This window comes from Scomber japonicus, chromosome 7 (genome assembly GCF_027409825.1).
Source record: "Scomber japonicus isolate fScoJap1 chromosome 7, fScoJap1.pri, whole genome shotgun sequence".
NCBI lineage: Eukaryota > Metazoa > Chordata > Actinopteri > Scombriformes > Scombridae > Scomber > Scomber japonicus.
The window spans coordinates 11,011,699-11,030,234 of NC_070584.1; the positions used below are offsets into that span (position 1 = coordinate 11,011,699).

Genomic DNA, 18,536 nt, shown 5'->3' on the forward strand with positions numbered 1-18,536 from the left:
CAATGTCAGCGCCAGCACCGTGTAACCTTGGTTACCACTGTCCAATAGCCGTGACGGACATATTTGCAACTGTGCAAACAGTTAAATTTATTAAAGGTTAACACGTTGAAAACCTTCAAATCCTTTTATCGACATTAAACGCCAACACGTTCATCGCGAGCTGAAATAAACTTGAGCGGTTCGTAATATTTGACGCGCCTGCTTCCAAAATGAGTCCCCCCAGAAACAACTCTGCAACGACAGTTCCGACCGGCCTGGATTGGATCGCCCAAGGAACGATTTGCTTAACTATTCGTAACCTTAACCTAAAAATAATAAATTATGGTTACAAATATTTCACAAATATGATACGAATTCCCGCATGCAAATTTAACACATAATTATATCGCTGCAGACTAGTTTAATTTTAATTGTAACTGCTTTTCTAATGTTGTAAAGGATGAGTCAAAGTTAGCCAGAACATTGTGTAGTAAATGGCTGCACCAAATTAATAAACAGCACAGAATAAGAAAATATGTTTTTATTTCAGTGTTTAAAATACACCAGCAGAACTAAGGAAATGAAATGCTTTCACCTACATTATTCTCTCTTTCTCTCTTTTTTGGTTAAACTCTGCTCAAAATCGGATACCACATTCATAAAATGTTGTTAAAATACTAAATGAGAAAGCTAGTAATACTGATATAAAACCTAATACTATTTACACTAAACACAGTTTATGGTGAGTCAACTAATGTAGTATATTACCAGTACAGTCAGATTTGGTCCTTCACAGTAAATAGTCATGTTCAGTTGACAACACAGAGCCCATATGTAACAATGTGCTGCTGTCTGTCTCAGAGGTGGTGGGCTGTACATTGCTATTTGAAGCTGAGTCTCCTCCTCCCCCCAGGGGCTGCTCCTGACTGATCAGGTGGTCAAAGGTGAGGTTATCTGAGTCCACAGGTAAAGCCTCATCTTCTTCCTGGTCAGATGCTTCCTGCTTGGCTATAAAGTCTGAGTGGAAAAGAGCCTGGATCTGAGTGAGGAAGGAGTCTCCCTCCTCCTCCGGCAGGTGCTCCAGGTACTTGGCCAGAGACGACAGCATCTAGATTGAGAAAGTTAGGCAATATGTCACTTTAGAGTCTAGTAGTTAGTGTGAGATAACCGGGTTACCCGACTTAATAAAGTCATTTGTTTTGGTCAGGAAATACTATATAATCCTCTGTAAAACAACAATGTGTATATTTACACTTAAGCGCATGATAACCTCATATTTACACTGCAGACATGACAGTGGTATCAATACTCTCATCTCAACTTGTGGCAAGAGTGCAAATACCAAAATGTCAAACTATTCCTGTGATTAGACTGATGAGCTCAACTGACCTTTTCCAAACAGGTGAGATGGGAGTCCTTCCGGAAAAATCTGTTCATCTGCACACTCCTATCCAGAGTAGAAAAGACCATTTTAGAAATATGCTCAACCTCCTAATTTACTAACAAGAAACATTGATCAATGTCACAAAAAAAGACTATCAGCATTTGACTGCATGTGTCAGAATGTCGACTTCAGTCTTATATCTCACTCACCCAGGAGTTTGAGAGTATTTATGGATGATCCACAGGGCTCTCCTTAATGTTTGTTCCCAGTCTGGAATGTCTTGTGATGACAGGAAGTCAAATCTGTAAGGCAGCTCTGGAAAGAAACACGAGAGAAACTTAGCCAGAGGAGAAACTGTGCTGCTACTGTGAGTAGAAACCACTGACCTACATTGTCAGCTTGATTTCAGAGCTTTTTGATCGAAACAGTTTTGAAGTTTTGAGTCTTATTTTGTGTGTGTGTGTGTGTGTGTGTGTGTGTTATACATACTCTGTGGACCCGAGGGCTCCTGGCTCTCTTTCACCAACAGGCACGTAGTTTGAGAGTGAGGGGAGGGATTTGCTGGGTCGTACGGGCTCACTATCATCCCAATGAAGGGGGCTCCGCCACGTGAGAAGTAACTCTGGAACTGGTCCTGCGTGTTAATATCCCGCACTGAGGGGTTAGGGTGGAAGGTGGGATGCGAGTGGTACCAGCCCACCACACTGAAGCCCAGGGATGACAGCACATCACAAGCCTGGGTCTGAGACACCGAGTCCATCTCACACTGCAAACCTGTACTCACGCTGTTACACGGCTCTGCCGCACAGATCTGCACCCAGCACAAACACAGAAATGTTTTCCATGAAGTCACTAATCAAAATATATTAGAAATAAAATCTCTAGCCTTGTTGGTCACACTGTTGCTCCCAACTCCTCTTACCTTTAACACTCTCTCCTTCTCGTTGAAAGTCCCACCGAGCAGGCCGATAACTTCCCCCCGTGACACATGGGCATGCTGATGAGCAAAGCATATTTGATCAATTGGGCAACATCAAAGAAAAGTAACATCGCTAAAAAAAGATAATTGGTTGTCATGCCTTGCAGCCTGGCAAAATAAATAAATATATAAATAAAGACATTTAATTAGCTCATGGTGTATGTAGAACACAGAAAGAACAGCTCCTCAAGAGAAAAATAATACTAAATACTAAATTAAAGTTAACACTGCATATGGCATAATAGCTATATGTAACATTTAAGGTTTTATCCCATACCAACCATGAATGAGAAAAATGAAATAACATTTTTTTTAAAACAAACAAGTAGATAATTGAACAAATATCTTTTAAATTTATAGAGAGGCAGCGGACTATCTCTGGCCTTTTTTCCTCATTAAAGAGACCACACATACAGTCTGTGTGGGTGTGTGTGTGCATACCATGTCCATGATGAGAAGAGTCTCTGCACACACAATGACCTGGAACGGTTCCTGGGAGGGAAAAAAGTGCTTTTTAACCTAATATGTATGATACCTAAAGATGAGGACAATTAAAATATAGCTGCTGGTTGAAACAGAAATAAGTACTGTGTAGTAGCAGTACGATCAATAAGTGCATGAGTGCAGAGATGCAATAAAAATAATACTGCATTTCTGATGGTCTTTTAAAGATTCTGTGAGTGAAGAGCTTCAATTCTGGTTAAACTGATTGAGCTCTCATCTTTTTAACTGTTATGAGGGTTATGGAGACATAACCTCATATTAAAATGAGTGTTTGAAAGTTATATTCTGTATGATGGGCTGTGTTACTGATGACAGAATGATGAGACAGATGTCACTAACCTGTACGTCCTCTCCAAAATACCTGCAGGGGATCAGCTGGAAGGGATCAAAAGATCTAGAAGAGGGAGCGACACCTTAAGTATTTACACATTTATAAAAACAAGGATGTCAAGATTTCGGCAAGGATGTGTCGCATCACACTCACCCTCTGTATCTGGGGATCTTGCATGGTTTCGGCTGCTTCTTCATCTCCTCTCTCCGCAGGGCGAGCTCCTCCGCACTCAGATGCTGATTCAAACAACATTAAGACAGGATCAGAAGACATACAGGTAAAAGGTGTGAATCCCCCAGTCAATGTGTGTGTCTGAGTGTGTACAAACCTCATATGTCTGTCCCTCTAAGTCTTTAGCATCACGCCAGTTTCCCCAGATGTCCCGCACACGACGCTTCCGGGTCCGCTACAATCAATCAGCAGTTAGCTCAAGATCAGGCAAGCTCACAGTTCAGATATTTTGAGTTTAGATGTCAGAATTGAGAAGAGTGTATGGGTTAAGTTACCATGCTCTGCAGCCTTTGTGCCAGCTGATAGGCCTCAAGTACATCTTTGCCCTCTTTGTGCTTGGAGCGGTCCACCACCTTTGGCCGGTTATACACTGCTTGTTCTACGACGACAACAAAAACAGAGCCTCAAAGTAAAAAAGAGAAGCAAGATTAAAAAGATTAAAAAAAGAATAGAAGTGAGGAAGGCTCGGCAAGTTTACCACAGTTGAAATTGATGGCTCCGATCAGTTCCAGGTAGGTGTGTATTCTGCCAATGCAGTTGACGTCACCACAGTTCTTGAGCCCGGGGCGCACCGATGTCTTGTTCAGGTACTTGGGTTTGCTCTTCAACCTGTTGATAAGAACAACAACAGTGATGATGAGAGTTCATTCTGGCGAGTTTTGCTCATCTGCAGAGTTGTGTTGCAACATTTTACCATTGATCCAGGATGTAGTTTCTGATCTTTAGATATCTTTCAGGGGTTTTGGATGGTCGTCCTTCAAAGAACTCTGGGATGGCTTGTTTCTCCTCCTCTGTGATTGTCTCCATGTCCATCTCTATTTCCTGCTCAGGGACTTTAAGCTCCTCCTCTTCTTCCTCCTCCTCTTCCTCTTCATCCTGGTCTTCTTCTGGTCTGTCACTTAGATTCTCCTCAGCTTTATCAGAAGGATCTGTGAGGCAAAAAAAATATGAATTTTCCAAAAGAGATCATCATGAGTTGGTTTTAAATGAAAACAACAGGTGTGAGTCTCACCTGTGCCGTCGCTACAGGCCTCTTCCAGCTGATGTGTCGTCTGTGTGGAGCTCTCAGACCGGCAGCTCTGGCTCTCCTGCTCATCAGTCCTGTGAGTGTTTATTGGAAGAGGTGATACAGTCTGCTGGCCTTTCTTCTCTAACTCAGTCACAGCAGGCTCCTCTGAGTCAGGAAGTGAAGATGCAGGCTGAGGACTTTGTGGAGACAAAGAGCTGTGGCCGGGTTTTTCCCCTGACTCAGTCTGACCTGCATCTCCCTGCTCTTGTGTGGGACTGCCAGTCTGGATCTCGGGGTCTGTTGGCTGATCTGCTTTACAGAGCTCAGTTTGCGGTTTGTTGTCTGCCTCTCCGTCATCACTGAGGTCATCTGTGATGTCTACGTCCTCGTCTTCATCATCAGAAAGCTTCTCTATACGCACAGTGTTTGAGAGAGTGGGTGCATGACTGGAGGTGGGCTGAGGAGGGTGCATGTGCAGCTCAGTGACTGTAGAGGGAGCTGCAGCTTCGGGTTCAGATTCAGTCTGAAAAAGAAAGTAAATGACTCTGAGATTATGAGCTTCATTTTTTATTTCCCAAACTTTCCAGAGGATGCATTCAGTTTGTGAAAGAGTGAATAATTCATTAGTTTGACTGTGTTGAAAAGTACAATGATTAAGTTCTCATTAACAAACTGACCTGTGACTGTGAGTAAACCTATGTGCTACTTTAATTATCAGGTCGATACTTTACTTGATGTCCCTGTATTTAACATTTCTAGGTAGTGTATAACACGTTTATGAATGGTTTATAACACACTATAATATTAAAAACAGTTATAGAAATATAAAATAAGTCTTATTAGGAGTATTTATAATTGCTGACAAATACTGTACATTAATCATTTAAATATAGTTACTTACTTACTTACATTATAGTGAGTTTTAAAACATTTACTAAATGTATATACTACTTATAAATGCTAAATTGGGTAACTTAAAATATAGTGGTATCTCACCTTGTGTTTAAAATACTGTCTGGCATAGCTCTTGACTTGAAGAACAGTACGACTGCCCACCAGCTTGGAAATTTTTGTCCATCTTCGACCAAACTGAGCCTGAAGAAAAACAAAACCACCAAGTTGTTTAGACACCTGGCTTCAAACGTGATGTAAAGTTTCCCAAGACGAGAGGAGAAAACTTACCAGACCCTCCTCGAACAAGTCTTTCTCTTGTTTGGACCAACGAGAGGAAGAACTTGAGGATGATGTCTTGGCTGGAGACCTGAACATCCAACAGAGAAGCGGGACATGAGTGAAGTCAACACACGAGGAGTCAATGTAGTGTGCTCATGTGAATGCTGAAAGAGTAAGTGACTTACTTCTTCACTTTGGGCTTGTTGTCATCACTGTGCCAAATATGTTTGGGAATCTCCTCACCTGTCAGATAGTATCTGAGAGGACAGTTTAGGACTAACATTGACACAGTGTAGTGCACAGTTCACTGTTAACAATCACACAGTAAAATCATCACATCTTCAAATCCAAGAAGCTGCAACCAACTAACTAAATTACTCCAATTTTACTGAATATAGTAAAATAATAATTTAATTGCACCTCCTCACATCAGGCCTATTCCTACCATCATATTTTAACTTGTCACAGTAGGAAAAGCACAGGTGTTACTGATAATATTAAAGATGATTATGTTATATTCCTGTGAGCCAGTAAGCCACACCAGTGTAACATGAAACCCAAGGAGCTAAATACAATCCAGCCATCATTAAGTTCATTATGTGTAAACAGACAGTTAGAGACTTAAGGTAGTTTATCTAAAATGCAGTGTAGAGTCAAAATAGGTATGGTCACTACAAAGCAATTAAATAAACCTTAAACTTGAATCATTCAGCTTATCATTGTTGCTAGTTTAAAGGACAGGTTCACCATTTTTATAGCGCGTCTTAAAATAATAAGCCGGTTGACACAGTTTTTTCTTACCATTATGATACTGACCATTAGAAGATCCCTTCATAATGTAGTTACCATGTAAGTGAATGGGGACAAAATCCGTAATCCTTCATTTGATTTAGAAATTATTTAATATGTGGTGTTAGCTGTCTGAGTAAGTCAAATAAAGTTACAGTCTTATTTAGTAAAACTAAATCTCTTTTAGTGTCTGGACAGACAGTGTTTTCCTGTTCAGCTGCTGTGGATGGATCATAGCAAAAAGAGAAAATCAGACCTAACAGGTCAGTGGGAACAGTGGCACTCATATGATAACATTCATATGATGAGATTAAAAGTTAACTTTTAAAAATAATAATAATTTACATTGTAAGTGCATTATGAGGGGATCTCCTAATGGTCGGTATCAACACAAGGAATGGTAAAATAAAATAAAATAAAATAAATGTGTCAGTGTTCATTTGGGCATCTTAGTATTGATTTAGGACAAACTTGAAAAAACGGTGAAATCATCCTTTAAAAGCTACTGAGTTTGTGTATAGGGGTGTGGTGCGTTTGAGGTCTGGTGAAAAGATACTGTTCCTCCAGCAGCATCCTCTCTATCACCTCCCTGTTCTCTGCGCTGATGGAGCTGTCCAACTCCCATGGCTGCAACACACACACACAGACAGACACACACAGAGGAAATAGTCAGCACAAGCAGTGACAGTGAGACGGATATCCAGCTGAAGGATTGTAGCTTCATGAACTCATACCAGGATCCCGGCGCTGCTCTTCCACGCAGACTGCACGAACTGCTCCTGAACTAAACCTGCTCCATCCAGCTCACTGAAACAGAAAGAGGAGCAGCTTTGTGAGGGAGGCGACGACACACACACCAACCATCAAACACACAACGCAGCTGGGAAACAACTATCGTGGACTACAACACACGGCACCAACTGACTATTTAAAGACAATTCGCGTAAAAAAGTCAATATCCTCACCTAACACTGGTGTCAAACTCGTCTCCCTCGATATCTACATCCACCTCGTCCTCCATGTTGTTGAATAAACGTAAACACGGGAGAGGAGAGAGCTGACTGGAGGGAAATAGTGCTCAGTTTTACTCACAGCGACACCTTGTGGTCGGAGGTACGAATTTCTTCAGCGTCGTTTAACAGTAGGGGAAGGTTGCCCCCTGGTGCCCTCTTAAATGAGAAAATGAGTTTACTGTCTTGGTTATGGGTGAATTAGGATGAAGTGCCTTCATGTAAAACACCCCCATGAGGTGTAATGCACCGCCGTGTGAGTTGCTGATGTAATGATGTGAGCTGGAGGGTGTAGAATTGGGTGCCCTTTCAATGAATAAGGGGGAATAATTGCTAGGGTTGCACCAGGTGTGAGAAAATATGATGGCATGATGAGTACCATTTCAGTGAACAAGAACGATGGTGTAGTGCCCTTTAGGGTGCACTGTATGAGAGAAAAACATCTAAAGTGCCTACCTAATGAAGAAGGTCCTTGTAAGATGGAGTTAATTGGCCATTATTTCAGAAATTAATGTATCTTTTATGTAAGCTGACCGTTAGGAAAATAAAGCACCCTTTAAAACATTTTAGTTGGCATAGCATTCAATTGATTTTGGCACAATGACACTCAGTACTTTGCTCAGCCACATCTTGCTCAGATTATCCTGTTGTCTTTGGGCCAGTGCAGCCTGAGTTGCCAGTAACGACTGCACCGGTCAAGCGATCACTCTCCAAACTGAAGCTGATCAAGACCCAGTTTAGAAACAGATGTGGAGAAGGAAAGCTGTCTGATCTTCTGCTGTTCAGTCAGAGTAACGTCCCAATTCTCCATAATGAGGTAACATTTACAAACTCACTTTTTTTTATTTTAACCAAGCATTCATCATTGTTCTCTGCTGATAGAGGTCAGTGAATGTATCACGTACCCTTTAAGCTTTTTTATTCCTCCACCTCAGACAGCCTGAGTCCTGCTCCACCTTCCCACTCATTCATTGTGAAAGGTCAAAGATTTTGTTTCACTCATGGTTTTTTAGTCTGACATTTGCCGAAACAGGAATAGTTTTTCAGTAGTTGTTTGTGTTACAGTCATAAATGAATGAACTAGAAACACAGGTCCAGGAGCCCTGGGACTCAAGGACCTCAGTTAAAGATTACATTTATTAACATTTGTTGCTGGATATGTCAAAAAAGCTGAGTCAAAATGTACTGATGACAATGTTTATCTTCTCATCCTAATCAAAGTCATTTGCCAAAATATCATAAATGATCCAATACTTATTTCTCTCGTTTCCCCACTATATAAACCAGCTAAACATGCGGACATGGCCTCCAGTAAGATTACAAATGTGTGACAGCTGTGAAACTTTGCCCTAAGAACAAAAGAGAGAAGAAAGTCTACACACTGTAGCTCTCTTTTCAAATGCAGGTTTAATGGGATAATCAGGTGAGTGTTTCTTCAGACTAAAGAGCTTCTGGTTTCAGTTTTGTTCTGGGGTGTGCACCTTCTGAAGCTTTGCATTAAGAAAATACATCAGACACCACTGGTTTCCTCCTCTAATATTCTGTAGTGTTTTCTTTTTTGAATATCCAACAAAAGACCCAGGAGGCCAAATCATTTCATGACCCATCCATCCATAAGTGAATGGTGGAAATAAATTCATTTTTTATGTCTCAACCAGCTTTGCAGTTGATGTTTGTCATCCAAAAGTTGTTGCTGCATAGAAAGTTGTTTTTTTTTAAATGGTTCTTCTACCACAAATGTTACATCCTGGTTGTGTGACTATCTTATGAACTACACAAGATAGAAAATGTTCCCTTATCTTCTTGTTGGGGGATGGCTTCGGGCCACAGCTGTAACATTTCCAGCTTACGGAGAATTTGAATTGGAAACAGAAGCAGAAACTTCAGCTTTCTAAAGGGCTCTCAGTTCTCCTTTCTCTGAAGGATGGGAGTGCTGTCTGTATTTAAGGTAGAACATTTTTGTCTGCAGTTTTAACACACAGTGAAGCACTTTGAGTTGCTTTTGTATTGAATTCTTCAGATGAGGTAACTTAAAAATGAAACACAATTAAGGCCAAATGTTCCTTTAAGGTCTGAGTGCTCACAAATACTTAACAATTGAAATGCTGTTTTTATTTGAACAATCAGGTGTTTAAGACTCTGATACTGTATATCAGCGCATATGTAATATAAATTCATTCCACACAAGAAAAGACAAAGTGAAAGACGACAAAAAAGGTTTTATTTAGAAATTCACAGTTTCTAATGGCACTACAGTTTTTGTAGTAACTCACTCCTGCTCAAAAATACTGTGCAGCTCTTCAGAGTATTCACAGAGAGAAAGAGAGGGAGAGAGGGAGAGAAAAAAAATAAAAGATAGCACTTGACATAGAAGGTAGAAAAACAAAAAAAAAAAAAGGCATGAGGAGTCATACAAAGTGCACACCAAGCTCCTAGAATTTCTCTCCGAGGGCGTTCTCCCTAGTCGCTGTGTTACGGGATAAGTAGAGTCAGAGTAGTCTTTCTCATAACACAGACGTACACATACATGAGATCAACACAATAAATCCTCACATGAATACAGGTTAACACACACGCACGCGCATACACACACACATACACACACATAACATCATACACATTCAAAATAGGGTAAAACAAAAAACCTCATGATTTGCTCAGCTTGTGGAACATAAAGAATCACATGAATAGTGTTCCAAATCATACCCATCTTTGCTGCGTTCCCTTTATTCAACAATTCACATCCCTCTCCTCACAAACCACGACTATCATTCAGCGTGGGGGGGGGTAAACGCACACACAGTCAAAGAGCAATGACAAGTGAATAAAAGACTGAGTGGGCACACAATGAGAGTGAGGATGCACGGAAAAGGTCAGTAAAGCAGGCGTGTAGAGACTGACGGAGCATTTTGAGCTCTGGGTGAGAACGTAGAGTGGTTAATAAAAGCAGGCATATTAAAAAAAATTGTTCTTCACAGTCACAGAGAAAGTCGTGCAATGGTGGAGGGTCGGAGGTGACCCCTCCCCCTTCTAGTGGATGAGGAAAATGTAAAGGCTGTAGAAGCTGGTCAGAAGAGTTGACGAAAGAACGAGAGAGAGAGATGAGTTAGAAGAGATTTCTCCGTCTCTGTGAAAATGTATCCAAGTCCAACCACACAGAGCCAGTCAGAAATTTCAGACACTAAGAAAAACAAACGTTGGATTTTATTATCTAAAAACAAAGTATAACCCTTTTTCACATCTGATAGTCCTGACAGCATTTTAATATTAAACTGGATTTCAGTCATGAACTCATTAACAGGGTGACTTAAAATCAGTCAGTTAGCCAGAAAATGAAAATGCTGAAACAAGCACACAGAAGACAGAAGAGAGGACAATAAAAACACTTTCACTTTCAACTTTCACTTCTTCCAAACACCCAGCAGCTCTGAACATACACAACAGCAGCAGTTTGAAGATCCTAATAAATCTGTATCAATACTCAGTTATCTTGATGGATGTACAGTATATGCTGCTGTAGGACATGCCATACTTCTATTAGATATATTATAAGCTATACATAAACAAATGTGACATATGTCAGTACCGTTGAGTGTCTTTACTGCAATACTTCTATGTAACATTAATACACTACTGTGATACTGCAGGGTTAGGAGCCTGGGAAGCCAGTGCCTAGGTTAGAAAATTCTTTCGACATTTAAATAAATAAATAGATAAATAAAACTGGTCTTTCAGACTCTACTGCAGGGTCCCAGTAGGGTGTGTGAGTGAGTGTGAGTGTGTGATGAGTGTAAACATTCAGCTTTGCTATCTAATGTGCTCCTACATGATACTCTCAACATATTCTCAAAATCTATGGCTTGCCTCTATCCTGTTAAAATCTGTGTTATATTGAATTGTTACAATATCTACAATAAACAGCACAATTTCTCTTCAAATGGCGAGTGTGTGTGTGTGTATGTACATGCGTTTTTGGGCCCAGCCCAAGCTGAGTAACAGCTGTCTCAGGATCTCAAGGCTGCTGCTGTTGTATTTATAACAGGAGGTTTAGTGGAACTCTAAACTGAAAGGACTAACACATTCAGACAGTTTCACTTCATGCAAAAATGATTTTCTTCATTCAGCTCTGACGATTGGTTTGGAGTACACGGACTGAGACAGAGGGAGAGAAATAGAGAAAGTGTACATGGTGTGTACGTGAAACGCTCTGGTCCCAGCAGTCATATTAGGATGCAATACCAGACAGAATGGATGAAATTGATGGCAATGGAAGACAGAAATAAAAGAGATGAGAAGTAGTTTGTCATGCTCCACAATTCTCTCATTATGACACATTTCATCCAAAAGAGCAGCCTAATACTTCTTGATGCCCTTGAAAGTGAAGGAACGTAGATTTGAGGCCAGCACCTCTCCTAACTGTGCTCAGAGTGGGGGAACAAAAGCTTACTGGTGCTCAACTGTCATGGGACAATGTGCTTATCCAGTAGAAAAAACATGGATTTGATTTGTATTAATGTTTCACTCCCCACCACAGGGTCTCCCTCTGTCCACACACAACAACATCAACAATTCTTTTCAATTTCATGTTTCTTTTTAGCATTAAAAGGTCTAGAACAGATATAAAGGCACATAACCGTAAACAGGTCTTTGACAGGAGTGGATAAGGACTGAGCTACTGCTGCCATAGCTACTTCAGTTCCACGGTGCGCCTGGGTGCTCATGGGAAATGTGGTTCTTTGGGATGCAGTAACCTCATCTCCTCACTACGCAAATAGGGTCTGCTACCATATAGTGTGTGTGAATGGTTGTGTAAAGAAAGTCGTGTAGAAGTGAACTTCTTAAAGAGTGAACACACTGATATGTGTGAGAACTCAGACATGTCCGGTGACGGCTGTCACCCCGATGGTCCCGACACTTATCTCCTTGTTTCCCTTCATAAGCTGCTGCAGACTGGGCAGAGAAGCAACGCTCCCTCCTGGCATGTGGGGGAATTGCAGCTCCGTCTGCCGCGACTTACGCCGCTTCACAGAGCGCTTCTCCTGACGGGACTTGACGGGAGGCTGCTGGAGGGGGAACGCCAGGGCGTGGCCGTTGCACAGGCCGGCGGAGGGGAAGATGGGAGAGGGAGGGGGGAGGCGGCTTGTATAGGACTCCTCAGAGTGGGTGGATGAGCTGCAGCTGCTGGTCTCTGAGGGAAGCTCCTTGGAGGTGCACGTGGGCAACGATGGCACCTCCTCTACAGATGGAGGGAGAGGCAGCGGGGGTGGTGTAGGAGGAGGAGGGGGTGGAGGAGGAGGAGGAGGGGGTGAGGGTAGGGCAGGGAGGCATGGGTGGAAGCCGTTGCACTTGATTCCCCCGTTGGTCAGCGGAGCAGATGGATCAGATGCCTTCACAGTCTCAACCTTGTCCAATGATTTTGTTTTGCAGCGCTTTTTCTACAGGAAGAACAGAAGAGACGAGGAGAGAAATTCAAAACAAAAAAGGTCAAAGAAAGCGATGATGCATTTTATACTGAAAGGCCATATTAACCACTTGTGTGCTAGACACTGCTGACGATGACGACAACAGCTGAAGAGTGAAGCAAACACTGACTGCAAGACTGCAAGAGGTACAATCAATGTGCCGTCTAATCTACAATGAGATCATACAAATGAGTCAGAAAAGGGTGGGAAAGTTCCAGAGGGAAAGATGGAATAAAGGATTTGGGGAAACAAATATTACTGCTTATCTAAACAAAGTATTTACCCACCTAGTGACCCAGTGCTGTGTTGTGATATAACTGCACAGTACACCATGCTTTAATCTCCTCGCCAAACACCTTCAGATGAAAATGTTTGAGAAGTGTGCGTAATGTAATTTCGATGGATATTTTTTTTGGGGTGTGCTCACACTTATCTACACCTCGCTGTGCATGTGTGCTCTCACAATAAGAAAAAAAATAAGTGTCAGCAAAGAAGTGGTTAACAGACACGGCAGATGTTTGGAGTGGGCTGAATCTTAGCACGCGTCAGATCAGATGAGATCAGTGAGTAAGGAAGAAGTCATTCCACAGCATTGAGACACAGCCCTGCTCTAACACACTTACTGTACAGACTGACTGACACTAAAACACACAGGACTTATGTAAGGCGGCCGTCACAGCCAACAGCAGCAGTTGGAACAAACACTGTACCTTTTTCTCTGGAGAAAACCTTAGAGGTTCTACAATGTACAAGTCATCTGGACCTACTGGGGAGGGGAGAGAGGGGCCAGGTTAATGATGGAATGGCAAACAGGAAAACATACATGTAACAAGCATGACGTGACCTTGCAAGTAGTTTTTTTTTTTTAGTTAAAGATGCAACAGCAAAAATAATCCATATTCTAATAAGGTCTGCACAGAAAGTAGCAAGTAGCTTCACATGGTTGACAGTGCATTCTGTTAGATATGTATTTACAACAAATTTGACAAAAACTCGAAAGATTTAGCTAAAGTCGCAGAAAGCATGTTATTTTTCAAAAATTGATTACTACTTGCAAATGTCTACCATGAGCCAGCAAAGCATCGTGCTCTATTATTACACCCCCCTTAAGCCTGCATGTGGACACAAGCTGGCAATGACAGCCTCTCAGCGTCAAGGGCAAACACACACACACACACACACACACATACACACACACACTCACGCACACGCACGCACAGCTGAGGGATAATGAACAGCAGGGGGAGTTTTAGGTTTCATGAATCAAAGACTTTATTCTTCTATTGCTTGCACAAGCCTCTCCCTGTGCGTTTGTGTTGCTGGAGGCTCTGGCAACACCAGGGATATCAGCCACTAAGCATGGCACCATGTGTGAGAGGAAGCAGTGGCGACAGAGAGAGAGTATGAGAGACGGAAGTAAAGAAAAAAGTGCTTGAGACTGGAGAATGCTTGCATGTGAACGGTTATGCGGCAAGACCTGCAGCGGTCTGATGCAGAAAGCCTGAGAGACTCTACAGTAGCGATAGTATGAGCTTTGCAAATGAGCTGACGGAAGTATCGAGTTTCGCTGCTGCTTATGTTTCAATGATAAATGTAGAGGGAGAAACACAATAGATGTAGAACACATAGAGAAGTCTGGTTGGAGGAGAGACTTGTGTGTTTGAGTGTGTGTGTGTTTGGGGGGGGGGGCGGTCTTACCTTCTGTAGAGGACAGGTGGAACGACTTGGAGCGAACAAGCGGACAGGTCACCCTGCGCTTTAGGCTCATATCATCATAGGAAGAGAAGCATCTGATGAAAGATGATAATTACATTCATAAAGTGCTGTTTATGTTGTTACTAATCCAACCTCTGACAGTTAGTGGTAGGACAGGAATGACAGCATTAGACAGGCACTTAACAGTTGAAATATGGAAGTGATCCAACATGTTGTCTTCAAACACTGAATCATAAAACTGTGTGCGGGGGCATCATGACAACAGATCTGAGAGCAGCTGATAAATGACCTCATAAATAACTATAATATATATATATAGTTATAATAAGATGTGTGTGAGAGACCAACCTCTTGGGGCTGGGGTAGTGGTGGCTCTTGGGAAGGGCAGTGGAGTTGGTGGTGGGGTTGGGAGAGGAACTGCGGCAGCACTGCAGACACAGCATGAGGCCGAGAGAGAGACACAGAACCAGCGAGACCACCAGGTAGCTCTGACGGTCAGATACCTGCAGAGAAAGAGTCCAACGGTTAAAGTTTGCAAAGCACACACATCTAAAAACAACCTTTCCCCACATCGTATTAGAAATAATCTAATTAATATTCAGCATGTTAGTAGCAGATTGGGCATTTAACACTATCCTAAAGTGACATATTACATCAAATATCATACATACTACTTCATATGCACCCCTGTACCATCCATGGGTTCATGTGATGCATTTATGTACAAATAGATATTTAGTTTCTTATTAATAAACTTCACGCCATGAACTTGTCAGTATCACTGGCTTAATGCTGATTGAAGACTTTCCTTCAACTTCTTCTTCACTTATACAGGTGGTCAGGATTATATTCAGATATGCTTCACTCGTGTCCTAAATGGGCAGGAATCAGATCACACTGAGGGTGTTATGGTTGATCCATTTGGGCTTGTAAATGCTTCATTTTCATTAAGAATACTACTAATAAACAAATGACACCTTCTACTACTGCTTTTAATTTCCCTTGAAAGTGTCAGCAAAGGGCCTGAAATACAAATTACACTCTTTACTATACTTATTAGACTATGTGATGTGTTTTTGGGGTATTAAATCTAATGGAAATTCATTCCCAGTTGTTGGCACATCTGCCTACTGCATTCCATATTAATTTTTCCTTCATAAAATCTCTACTTTCCCAATGTAACTAAATTCTTCTGAGCACAGAAAATGTCCTTCTTGTTGTAACTGTATGCACTCAGAGAAAGGTCAGCAGGGTATTTTGAAACCAACCACTGACCATGCCTGGGTCCACACTCTGAAAGTTCTAGGAATAACCGCAGAAATATTTGGGACTACTAAAATTAGTGTTTGCTCGGTCTGCAGACATATTTGTTAATTTGCTGCACAGTCAACTCGTGTCATGTCTTCACGCCCTTTCTGTGTGCACGTGGCCCAATGAGATCTCTCCCTCCACATTCCAACTGCTGATGAAAAAACTGTGACTCAAATTTTAATATTTAAATGTCTTCCAGTAAACTGTCAAATGGGAAGTGAGACAAAATACATATTTCCCACAAATTGTATAATTTCTTAATGTTCTTTAGCCGTTAGCTCTCCGATAACTGCCTGTTCAACTTCACATAAATGCTGTGCAGCCCCATCTCCATCTGGTCTGTTCATTAAAGCTTTGTTTGAAACACCTTTTCACTGATTTGTTATGCATACCAAGCAGAAATCATCCTCCTGACTCTGGATGGTGTTAGACATGGATAGAGCTAAAACTTCAATAAATGAAAAAACACACATCTGAACAAAAAATCCTGATGTGCCTGTTCAAAATAATCCAGTATGCAGTCACGTCAGCTGAACAAGCACATCTGGAAACCCGAGTGTTAGTCAGCTCTCAAAACCAATATGATAAACTGTGATTTTTGGAAATCACACCTTCCTACCCAGAAATAGGCAGATAATTAATAATAGTTTACATTTACAAAAATTACTATAACATTACTAATTTCTAAATAATTAGCAATCAACAACAGCAGGCTTGTCACCTCTCTCTGCAGCTGGCCCACTGTAACAGTGAGATTGAGCATCAGTTTAGTGACGTTCTCCAGCTGGCTCTGCAGAACCTGGATGGAGTCGGTCTGCTTCTGGTCCTGAAAATGTACACATAGACAGAAAAGCACAACAGTGAGTATCACAACAACTATTTACTGTCAGTGCATCAACTTCTTTCGCTGTGTGTGTGTGTGTGACTTCACGCAAACTGACCTGCTCCTCAGCAATGCGGGAGGTGTTCTGCAGTTTGATGATGGTCTTATTGAATGCTCTTTGCATCTCCTCCATCTGTTTACGGTATCTGAACAACACAAAAAAAGTCACAATCTGTAAGAATCTCTTCAGTGTAATGTTTAGAATACATGCTCGCATTACTCTACTGAGCAATTTGCAGCTTTGTTAAAAGATGTGCAATGCAGTTGTTATTACCACATAATTATAAGGTTCTTTGTGAGCAGTGGTTTTACCTCTGGCTGAGCTCCTCCAGGTATCTGCTGGACAGGCTCATGTTCATCTCCAGAGCTTTGATCCTGTTGTTCAGCCTCATGAACACACTCTCCTTCTGGCTGGAGCCGTGCACTGCTCCACCATTCAATAACACGCTGTTCCCGTTCATTGCCCCACCATTATAATCTCCCCCATTCTGCAGCTCTGCATAGAAGTCTGTAGCTGTTCGGTGGATGTGCCCATTCCCATTAGTGCTTAACAGGTCTTCGTCCACCGTGTCCTCCATGCGATGGGGCTCTCCAGTCAGAGTGAGTGAGTCCCCCTGCTCCCCCTGAGTCTGAGAAGCCACGACAGTGTGTCTCTGTGAGTCCCCGCTGTCTGCGCCTGATTTAACTGTGTCTGTGTGAGCGTCAGTCAGAGGGAGAGCTGCTGGCAGCTCGGTGGGAGGGGGGATAAGGTCTTCAGGTCTCGACACAGTGGGAAGAGGCTGAACAGGCTGCTCCTTGACAGGGGGAAGCACAACACCTGGAGAGGCTGGCTCAGAGGTTAGAGACTGTGAGGGAAAGCCGACAGTAAGGGTGGGTGTGGCACTACTGGCCTGCTGTGTCTCTGGGACAGAGATGGCTTGAGGGAGTGGAGTGAGGAGAGGGTCCAGGGCTGCGTCTTTAATAGGAGGTAACAGCTTCTCCTCATGGGTGGGGGTAGGGCGTGTTAGGGAACTGTGGGAGTCTGAGAAACTGTGAGGGGGGATTGTGGAAGTTCTACTAGGCTCTAGTAGGATGTTGAGCTCTTGAGTGTGTGCGTCAGGTGTGAAATGTGTGTGTGCGGTGTGCGCCTCATCCACAAGTTTAGCCTCACTTTGGCCCTTAAGAGGCACCTCAGGATCTGGAGCTTTTTCTGTGAGGGGGAGGGATTCTTGTAGAGGTGTGGGAACAGGGACAGGGATCTGTGGAGGTGTGTGTGTGAGGGCGGGGGTGTTTGCAACAGGGGGTGTCTGTGTTTGCGAGCTCAGCTGTCTCCGCCTAAGGCTGCGGAGTCTCTCTTTGGCCAGCCTGGCGGAGCACCAGCGATGAAGAAGCTCAGGCAGGGTGGCCATGCAGGACAAAGACAGAGAAGAGAAGGAGGAGAAAGGACAGTATGCCTGGCTGTCCCACTGGTTCCTGTCTGCCTCCCTCCTTGTCTCCTCCTCTCTCTTCTCTTCCTCCTCCTCTCCATCCTCCTCCATCAGGGTGACAGTCGACTGTCTGGGCTCTTCATCCTCCTCCTCCTCTACCAGAGTGACAATCTGTCTGTCCTCTGGCTCAGGTGCTGAGGGGGAGGGTGCAGGAGTGTCCCTGGAAATATTAGAGTCTTCCTGGGACGTAGGTTCTGGCTCTGCAGGTTCCGATCTGAAGGAAAGAAATGCAAAACAGCATATTCAGATAACATCACCGTGCTCTTTTGAAGAAAATATTGCGCAAAACAACAAGAAAAATCATTCTAC

General features: G+C 42.6%; 2 protein-coding genes across 2 annotated transcripts in view; both read right to left on the reverse strand.

Annotated features, from left to right (window-relative positions):
- Positions 1–604: 604 nt before the first annotated feature.
- Positions 605–7,401, reverse strand: mysm1 (Myb-like, SWIRM and MPN domains 1). Its single transcript, XM_053321800.1, has 19 exons — positions 7,345–7,401; positions 7,114–7,186; positions 6,936–7,006; positions 5,776–5,847; positions 5,600–5,678; positions 5,414–5,512; positions 4,421–4,940; positions 4,103–4,337; positions 3,887–4,017; positions 3,684–3,787; positions 3,506–3,583; positions 3,331–3,413; positions 3,186–3,240; positions 2,784–2,834; positions 2,286–2,360; positions 1,853–2,174; positions 1,573–1,678; positions 1,369–1,426; positions 605–1,087 (listed from the first exon to the last, which is right to left on the reverse strand). The coding sequence occupies exons 1-19, from the start codon at positions 7,398–7,400 to the stop codon at positions 770–772; spliced, it is 2,586 nt and encodes an 861-aa protein (XP_053177775.1). The 5' UTR covers position 7,401; the 3' UTR covers positions 605–769.
- Positions 7,402–9,593: 2,192 nt separating this feature from the next.
- Positions 9,594–18,536, reverse strand: part of suco (SUN domain containing ossification factor) — a 41,849-nt gene continuing 32,906 nt past the window's right edge. Inside the window, exons 18-24 of the mRNA XM_053322359.1 lie at positions 17,074–18,441; positions 16,820–16,907; positions 16,600–16,704; positions 14,916–15,070; positions 14,550–14,641; positions 13,562–13,617; positions 9,594–12,824 (exon numbers count right to left, since the gene is read on the reverse strand). Coding sequence (XP_053178334.1) covers positions 12,261–12,824; positions 13,562–13,617; positions 14,550–14,641; positions 14,916–15,070; positions 16,600–16,704; positions 16,820–16,907; positions 17,074–18,441 — 2,428 coding nt within the window. The 3' untranslated portion in view covers positions 9,594–12,260. The remainder of the gene's footprint in view (positions 12,825–13,561; positions 13,618–14,549; positions 14,642–14,915; positions 15,071–16,599; positions 16,705–16,819; positions 16,908–17,073; positions 18,442–18,536) is intronic.